We start from the raw sequence: 9431 nt of genomic DNA on the forward strand, positions 1-9431 counted from the left end.
CTCTATGGCCATTGGATGACTTTTGTACCCCTAAACCTAGGTTATGCTCATTTTGCCCTAATAGGATATTTTCCATTCTTTTTAGGGTCTTTTCCATTTTATCAAGTCTTGACCTCAAGACTTGATTTTCCATCACTAAGTCCTTAGTTTTTGGTTTTCCATTAGGTTCATGAGCATTTTTGTGTCTAGGCTTGTAGCTACAATCCTTAGAGTTCTTGCCTAGACTTTTACCTACATTCCTAGCTTTAGGTGTAGTAGTTTTAGCATGAAAAGCTATATGTTTTTCTTTAACGCTATCATGCTTTCTATTTTCATGGTAAATAGCATTAAAATGATAAAAATTAGAACTAGCATGCTTTTTACCATGATGTAAAGGGGTAGGCTCAATAAAAGTTACCTTCCTTTTTACCTTAGAAGCTCCCCCTTGACTAGTGCCTCCTTGAGCCTTGACCATCTTCTTCCCCTTGGGGCATTGACTTCGGTAATGCCCTTTTTGTTGACACAAGAAGCACACAATGTGCTCCTTGCTCTTCTTTGTCCCGGGGGTGGTCTCCTTGAGCTTTTCCTTGCCCTTTTGTGCCATTTGGCCCTTCTTCTTGGCCAATTTAGGGCACTTGCTCTTGTAGTGCCCATGTTCCCTACATTCAAAGCATATAATATGATTTTTATTATTAATTGAAATATTTATACCTTTGCTTGTAGGGGTGGCATCTTTTTCTTTGGATCCGGAGGTAGAAGCTTCCTCTTGATCGGACCTTGATTCTCCTCCATTTGATTTTTCTTGACTTGTGGAGGTAGAATCTACTTCCTCCTCTTCGTCTCTTGACCCGGATGTAGAAGCTTCTCCTTCTTCTTGATCCGGCGTCACCAAGGATTGCTCCCCCTCAATCCTAGAGGTGGAGACTTCATCATCTTGAATATGAAACAAGGAGTATGCTCCCTCCTTGTTCCCTTCGTTGCATTCCCTTGAGGATGAAGCTTCTTGGATCTCCTCTTCTTCGGAGGTTGAGCATCTCTCAACCTCGGAGCCCTCCTCTTGGTCTTGCTCCAAAGAGTCACCCTCTCTGGATACTTCTTGCTCTTGTACAGTGGACATGAAGCTTGGCCAATTTGCTCCATAGTTCCTTTGCATCTTCAAATTCTCCAATTTTGCAAAGGATGGTGCTTGGCAATAAATTGACCAAAAGCTTGGTCACTTTGTCATTGGCCTCGCACCTTTGGACTTGATCTTGGCTCCACTTGCTCCTTTTGAGTACTTTGCCCTTGGAATTTGTGGGAGCTTCAAAACCTTCCATGAGAGCAAACCATTGCTCTATCTCCATCATAAGAAAATTTTCGATTCTTGATTTCCAAGAATCGAAGCTTGTAGATGAATATGGTGGAGCCACCCTTGTGTCAAATCCAAGTCCATCTTGGAATTGCATCTTGAAGTTGAGCTTCTTGAAATCTTTGACTTTTGATGAATTTGCTTCAACTTCTTCACCCTCTAGCTTTTCTTGTTATGCTTGACCCTTCCGGCGATGATTCCGGTGAAGAGCGGCCTTGCTCTGATACCACTTGTTAGGACCAAAAGTAGCTAGAGGGGGGGGGGGTGAATAGCTCGTCGCTCGGCTCGATGCTCGGCGTTGCTTGTTCCTTCAAAGATGTGCAGCGGAAATACAAAGAAACAATCACACAACGCTAACACGGTTGGTTTACTTGGTATCCACCTCACAAGAGGTGACTAATCCAAGGATCCATACCAACACACACACCCTCCACTAAATAAAACTCTCCTTTATGGTAACTACCAAGGGCGGAGAAGCCCTACAAGACTCAATACAAGAAGAGAGGGAAAGGATACAAGAAATACAAGCTTACAAGCTTACAATGAGTATAAACCCTAACCCTAGCTTCTCTTCTTGGCTTTGATCCGCCTCTTGACTTGGAAAACTTCCAAGATCCTTCAAGAACTGGCGATCTGAGCTTTGTAAGTGCTGTGGAGGAGCTGGCGAGAAATCTGGAGTGAATCGGAGAAGTGATACCGCAGCCATCGCACGCCTGCAGCTATAAACGACGCCAACGGTCGGATTCCGATCGATTCGAATGTTCCCAATCGATCGGGGAGACTTTGGATCGATCCATGGATCGATCCAGAGCGCCTCTGTGCTCTGGGAAAAATGCCTGGATCGATCCACGGATCGATCCAGCGCTTATCGCATGAAGCAGCCGCGTCCCAATCGATCCACTGATCGATTGGGACATCTGGATCGATCCACGGATCGATCCAGAGGCTTTCTGTTCGCTGAGAGAAGCCTGGATCGATCCACTGATCGATCTAGCTCCTGGATCGATCCCCTGATCGATCCAGCACTTGGTTTTTGCTCAAAACCAAGTTCCAAGACTCCCAAACCAACATCCGGTCAACCTTGACCTGTTGGTACATCATGCCTAACATCTGGTCACTCCCTTGACCTGCCAGGACTTCCCACCAAGTGTCCGGTCAATCCCTTTGACCCACTTGGACTTTTCTCGTCGTGCCAAGTATCCGGTCACTTCCTTGACCTACTTGGACTTCCACCAGATGTCTGGTCAATCCCTGATCCATCTGGATTTTCCCTCGCCTGGCTTCACTCACCAGGGCTTCCACCTAGCTTCATTCACTAGAGTTTTCCATCTGCCTGGCTTCACTCACCAGGACTTTCATACTGCCTAGCTTCACTCACTAGGACTTTCACCTGGCTTCACTCACCAGGATTTTCCTTCTGCCTGGCTTCACTCACCAGGACTTTCATACTGCCTAGCTTCACTCACTAGGACTTTCACCTGGCTTCACTCACCAGGATTTTCCTTCTGCCTGGCTTCACTCACCAGGACTTTCATTCTGCCTAGCTTCACTCACTAGGACTTTCACCTGGCTTCACTCACCAGGATTTTCCTTCTGCCTAGCTTCACTCACTAGGACTTTCACCTGGCTTCACTCACCAGGATTTTCCTTCTGCCTGGCTTCACTCACCAGGACTTTCATTCTGCCTAGCTTCTCAGTTAGGACTTCCCAGTCAAATATCCGGTCAACCTTGACCTACTTGACTCTTCTTCAATTAACATCTTATTGTCAAACATCTAAACCCAAACCAAGACTCAGCTTGGTCAAACAGGTCAACCTTGACCTGAGGGATGTTGCACCAACACGTAACACATATTACTCAACTGTTGGCCCTTAAGGCCATACAACGGTCTGACTCTAGGCACCAAAGTCCTGCTTTTATTGTTAACAAAGGTGCAGAACAAAAACGAGGTCAATCTCGAATGATATTCAATTATAAACACCATAATGATAATTGTCACGAAGATGAATATAAGAAATTACAATAAGAACAGATTATGAAGCTATAGTCAAATATAGCTAACAGTTGATAGATATAAGAAAAGGTCTTGACTCAAAACGATGACTTAAATTTACAGACATAATTCTTAATTGAGGTTTGAAAATACATTAGGAACATATTACAAGTAGTACTAATTCTCTTGCTGATACTCTTTCTCATTTATTAATTTAACTTGACGTTTGTTGGATGAATAAATCGAGAAGAATTAGAACTTATGAATACTAACGCACTATAAAACTTGGAGTATAAAAACTCCCATAATATTTCAATAAGAAAATATTTTTAAATGTCCTTTACTAAAACAACTTTATAATATTCAAGAATATCTGATTGATAATATTTAAAATATTCCAACTTCTCTAAACATCTCGAGTTAAAGATGGTCAAAAATAGGACTCTCCCATTTAAAGTGGTGATCTGCCACCTGTCGCTTTAAATTCCAAGCTCCCAAATATATCTATTTCGACATTAAACAATTCGTCCTTGTCGAGATCAACTGCCACAGTGCCCCCCTCGCTCTCCGCCGTCCGCCGCGGATCTGATCACCTACCGTTGGATTCGACTCCGCCGTCACGTCACCAAAGTGAGGTTCAGTTCTGCTGGGTCTCGTCTTCTTATCGGCTGCCGCAGATGCCGGAAATTTAGGGGTTCCCCGTGCCGGGAGCGTCTTTTCAGCCGGCAATGGGACCCGGTGGCCGAAGCATGGGAAGGCACACTTCTCTGGAGGATCCCACGGTAACCGAACACAGCCAAGGAAGTAAGGCGCGCCGCCGACGGAGGGACTCTTCCTACGATGAGTCGTCGAGGCTAGTTGCCGTCAATAGCGACAACGGTCCAGTAGGTTCCCCATTACCTAATTGAAGTTGTTGTTTTCCTGCGAAATTTTCTCTGGTTCGTGCATAGCTAAATGAGGTTGTGATATGCGCGTCATGTGTTCGGATTATTGAGCAACATGTGATCAAGTTAGTTCTTTTGAAAATCTATACTTTTCTGATGTGCTGATGCTGTGTTTGTGTTTGGTTTATTATTAATTGCTATCACTTGTATGTCGTCGAGGTGGACACGCCATACTTGGTTCTTGTTAGCGATCATGCCAGTGATTAGATTGACATCGAGATTGAATTACTTCATTATCTTTCCGGAGTTCCTTTTAGTGTATTTACGCGATCCGCCTGCTATTATTAAACTGTTCAGGATACAACGGTAAAAATTACCTTTAGGAGATCCTGCGGCGCCATATTTCTGCAAAAGGTCATACGTCAACCCAGGCGCCCCACACAGGCTGTGCGGCGCCATACGCCATTGCTGGCATGCATTACATGAACATAAACTACATAAGGTGCTCCTGAGACCTGGGAATTGTTGTAGAAAAATTTAGTAGGTTTACTAGTTAGTTGAACATGAAGCTAAGCGACTTTAGCTGACAGTTATTACATGGACTGAAAGAGGCAGAACATGTATATAACCTTTTCTAGGAAATTTACTCTGTATTTACCATCATTGATGGGCATTTTTTGATTCTGTCATGCCATTTCTTCTGTTTGTTTCAGAAAAATGTCATTCTAGCAATTCTGTTTAAATAGTTAGTGGAGCTAACTTCCAAGTCTTAATTTCTGAATATTTTTGTCCATCTGTCAGTGTAAATTCATGGTGAGAGAAATGAAAATTCCTTTGTTCTTACGCCTGTCTTTTCATTTTCCTTTTAAAAAAAAAAAAAACAAAATGCATTCTCAACTTCCTCTGAGTTTACAAGATCCAGATTTACTTTGCATGAAAAATGCAAGGCACAAGCTTGCTTTACATATTGAAATTATTTGTAGTTTTAACTGCACTTTATCTTTTATTGTATGATTAAAAGTAATCCATGGTAGATGGTTGATAGATAATCTGTCTCAACATATATATTATCTTGTTCATATTATTTGTTGATTAACTAACTACAAATGTTATATAGAATGGTTCCGAGGTAAAATTCATCAAGATTGCTGAATCTAATAATGAAACTCTGTATGCAAAATCTGAGACCGAAGCAAGAATGGGAATTGGTAGCAAGCTAGATGGTCAAAATTTGCAGCCGCTGGAGCCACCAAAGCAAGACTATATTCATGTTAGAGCAAGAAGGGGTCAAGCAACAGATAGTCACAGCCTTGCAGAAAGGGTAAGCATGATTCAGGGCAGAAAGATCATAAATCTTTTGTTTTCCTGATCACAATCTTTTCTTTTTGAGTTTTATGCATGTGTGACATATCTCATACTAGATTAAAACAGGCAACGCTTGCATAGAGTCATGCTTAGGGGCACACATGCTGAGATTATAGATATAGGCTTTGTCTTTAATGTTGTGAATTGATTTACTTCATAGTCCTCGTTTCTATACTGAAACTTCTGTTTCTTATGGTGGTGGGTATGTTATTTCTAGGCTAGGCGAGAAAAGATCAGTGAGAGAATGAAGATTCTCCAAGATCTCATTCCTGGATGTAACAAGGTGCGAATTTATGCTATAGTTTTTCCATGTCTACTAATGTCTTCTCTTGAGATTTGTTACGTACATAAACAATTATGATATTCATGTTTCTTATTCTGAACCATATCATCACCCATCAGGTAATTGGTAAGGCATCAGTTCTGGATGAGATAATAAATTATATCCAGGCCTTACAGCACCAGGTTGAGGTATGCAGTGCCCAGCTTCCTATGCGTTGTCTACTAAATTTGAAACTTTGAAGCTAATAGTTTTCTATGTTTTATTTTAGTTTCTATCAATGAAGTTAGAGGCTGTTAATTCCCTGATGAACACCAGCACTGAATTATTCCCTCCTAAAGATGTAAGTTGAGTTACGATCTGGACTAGTTAATTATCTCTTACAAATCCTTCGATAGTGAGGCTTAACCTGACTCCAGGTTTTTCCCATTTAAAGTCCACTTACAAAATCAGTTTGCTCTAAAATTCTTCCTTTTTATCTTCTTTTGTTCATTTACTTGTATTACAGTTAGGTTTCTGGTAAAGGATTGGTTCTTTGTTATACAGATTGATTCATTACATAGACTCTTGCACTTAGAGATTCTATATTAATGTCATGCAAAGCACAATCCGCTGCATCTGTGATGTTTACTTCCTTGACGACTTTGGCTTGTATCATATTTTCACAGACCAACATTTTTTCTTTAAAAGTAGTCATCTCTCTTATCCCAGTTTATTGGTCAGGCTTATGACACTATGACAAGTAACGCTTCAGTTCGCGAGCAACAATGGGGTATGAACACTGCTCGGGGTCACACTGGCTTCAAATGCAGCTTGGAGGTGCCTTTGAAAGAGTCGACGTGATTGCAACTGACACATCTTCCATGAAGAATAAATAACAAGAGCATGTAGGATAGACTTAGGTATCTTCTCTTTCTTGGCTTTTGTTAGTATTTAATTACCTGATTCAATTTTTCCCTATAATTGCAGCATCCATAATTTGATCGACTGAGAATTGATTAAAGTAGATATCCTTTGTAGTGAAGATACATAGCCCAATTTTCAACATTTTCTGTGGGTTTTAGCCCAGTGGATCAATAGCCAGATGTTGATTAGTGTCATGAGGATACAAGTTGGAAAGTTACAACCTGAACTTCGATAATTAAATATATTTGTAAAATATTGGATTCATCACTGATAGCATTTAGTCAAAACTTTGATAAGTATAATTGGAAAGTGTAATCCTCTGAGTCGGAGGAGGGACTAGAAGTTGATATATATTATAACTTAGCTATCAGAAGGGATCATAGGTTGATAGAGAGCTCTTTCGAAGAGGACTAAGTTGAGAGGCTATTAGAGAGCAATGACTGATTAGAGAGCAACAATTAGTCAAATCTTTGACTAGTATTCTGTCAGGACTGAAGAAAGATCAATAATTAAATATTTACTTGAACTCCAAGAATGCAGCAAATATGTCGACCAAGACTACGAACGTCATTTCATCGATGTCATCTTTCCCCGACTTAAATAGCCTGTTAAATGTCATGTAAACGTGCGTCAATTTTAAAAACATCGCTGTTGGAATGGATTCCGTCCTCATTTTAGACTGATTCAAATCAACCACATGCCCAACCCGTGGAAAACGTCCGACAACTGAAAGAATGAATCCTGTCCGAGACTGAATTCGTATGTTACCGTGGGGACCACCTAAACCTGCTGAGTGACGACGACGATTCCTTAATCCTAAGCACAACATGAGTCAACAGTCAAATGATCGTATAATTTCTTTTTTCCTTTACATACAGATTTTTTTTTTATTATTATTACTAAATAGTAATAAAAGTAAATAGAAGTTTTTTAATTTTTTTTATATTATTACTAAATAGTAATAATAAATAGAAGTAGATTAAAAGTAAAGAATAACAGAAGTAGATTAACAGTAAATAGTAACAGAAGTAGATTAACAGTAAACAAAAATAACTTGACAGTAATAGTAAAATAGTAAGGGTGCGTTTGGTTCGGGGTTATTCTTAATAACCTTGGTTATCCATCTAAGGTTATCAACAAAAATCTTGTTTGGTTTAGGTATTCGATGATTCCCAAGTAATGTTCCATGCTCGACACGTCAGCAAAAGGGTCATGCAGCTCGGAATCAGAAAATCTCAGAAAACTAAGGTTTTTGTTGATTCCGGGGTTAACGAATTTTTTTTTACCAAAAATACCCTCCGATAAGAAAAAACATGAAAAAAAAAATGTAAAAAAATATTAAAAAATGTAAAAAAATAAAAAAATGTTTTAAAAAATTTAAAAATTTATTTTTTAAAAAATAAATAATTTAAAAAATAAAAAAATAAAAATTTTAAAAATAAAAAATAAAAAATAAAAAATAAAAATTTAAAAAATGTTAAAAATTTAAAAAATTTAAAAAAAATTATAAAATTTTTTAAAAAATTTTAAAAATTTAAAATTTTTTAAAAAATTAAAAAAAAATTATAAAAATTTTAAAAATAAAAATAAAAATTAAAATTTAAAAAATGTAAATAAATAAAAAATAAAAATATAAATAATATAAAAATATAAAAACATTAAAAAATAAAAAAACACATAAAAAGTAAAAAAATATACCGGAAAAAGAAAAGTAAAAAAATATTAAAAATAAATAAATAAATAATAATAATAATATTATGTATAGTTGATTTTGTGACTGAGGGTAATATGGTAAAATATTAAACTAGGGTATTAATTAAAATCTTCAAACAAACAAGTTTTTGTTGCATTACCTAAGTTGAACCAAACAACATTTGGTTATGTTTTATTCCCTATAACCTTGGTTATGTGATTACCTGGTAATCACATAACCAAGGTTATACATGATGACTTGAACCAAACGCACCCTAATAGTTAACAGTAAATAGTAAAAGAAAAATATAGTAATAGTGAAGTGCAAAAATAAAGTAGATAGTCACAATACCGTGATGGTATGGTTAAATATATTGACTTTTTAAATTTTTACTCTTTTTTTTTTTACTAAACTGCTTTCTTTTCTTGTTTGTTTTCCAGGGAGCCTCACCTGTTCAGGACCTCACCTTTCAATCAGTGCCCCGACTTATGCGTAAGATTTTGGGTTGCTACCCTTCTTACTTAGCCCGCACAGGTCTTATATGATTTTGATTATTCCTGATACAGTTACTGTTCACCTGTCGGTTACTAAGACAAGGACTGAGGAAAAGAACCAAGACGAGAGAGACAGAATGTTTTTGAGTCTAAACTTAGATTGTCATTATAAAACAAGTAACAAGCATAGATCTTATTTAGTAGAGAATTTTTACAGAGAGTTACACAAAATTTTTACATAAAGATAGCTTACATAGAAAACAACATATATTACATAAAGGTACCGAATTTTTACATAACTTGATAGAGAAAACATACAAACACACTTGAGCACACTTGAAGAACAGCGGAAGAGTATGGACAGTAGTGAGTGCAGTGGGGGAAGTGGATGCTTCAGCAAGAGAGTTTTGGGGTCCTTTTATAGGAGGAGGAGAGAGCTTTTCTTGGAGGAGAAGGAAAGCAGAGAAAGAGAGGGGCCTGGAAAGAGA

At 38.1% G+C, this 9431-nt stretch overlaps 1 protein-coding gene across 5 annotated transcripts; it reads left to right on the top strand.

Annotated features, from left to right (window-relative positions):
• Window positions 1–3844: 3844 nt before the first annotated feature.
• LOC122012710 (transcription factor BHLH089-like) lies at window positions 3845–9151 on the top strand. 5 transcript variants are annotated; one of them, XR_006120299.1, is made up of 7 exons: window positions 3854–4205; window positions 5323–5526; window positions 5788–5853; window positions 5973–6041; window positions 6122–6193; window positions 6574–6752; window positions 8890–9151. XR_006120299.1 is itself a non-coding variant. In XM_042569339.1 (7 exons), the coding sequence occupies exons 1-6, from the start codon at window positions 4050–4052 to the stop codon at window positions 6691–6693; spliced, it is 687 nt and encodes a 228-aa protein (XP_042425273.1). In that variant the 5' UTR covers window positions 3854–4049; the 3' UTR covers window positions 6694–6737; window positions 6820–6927. The 5 variants fall into 5 exon arrangements, 3 of the variants coding, with proteins under 3 accessions (XP_042425274.1, XP_042425273.1, XP_042425272.1); XR_006120298.1 differs by lacking the exon at window positions 8890–9151 and adding an exon at window positions 6820–6927; XM_042569339.1 differs by lacking the exon at window positions 8890–9151 and adding an exon at window positions 6820–6927 and having other exon boundaries at window positions 6574–6737.
• The last annotated feature ends 280 nt before the right edge of the window (window positions 9152–9431 follow it).

This window comes from Zingiber officinale, chromosome 8A (genome assembly GCF_018446385.1).
Source record: "Zingiber officinale cultivar Zhangliang chromosome 8A, Zo_v1.1, whole genome shotgun sequence".
In the NCBI taxonomy this organism is placed as follows: domain Eukaryota; kingdom Viridiplantae; phylum Streptophyta; class Magnoliopsida; order Zingiberales; family Zingiberaceae; genus Zingiber; species Zingiber officinale.

Excerpts from the sequence above, each read along its gene's own strand:
- LOC122012710 (XM_042569338.1), top strand. The coding sequence starts at position 4,050 with ATGGGACCCGGTGGCCGAAGCATGGGAAGGCACACTTCTCTGGAGGAT. Across the intron at positions 5,854-5,972 it reads TCATTCCTGGATGTAACAAG|GTAATTGGTAAGGCATCAGT; the intron begins GTGCGAATTTAT and ends ATCACCCATCAG. Across the intron at positions 6,194-6,573 it reads AATTATTCCCTCCTAAAGAT|GCTTATGACACTATGACAAG; the intron begins GTAAGTTGAGTT and ends TTTATTGGTCAG.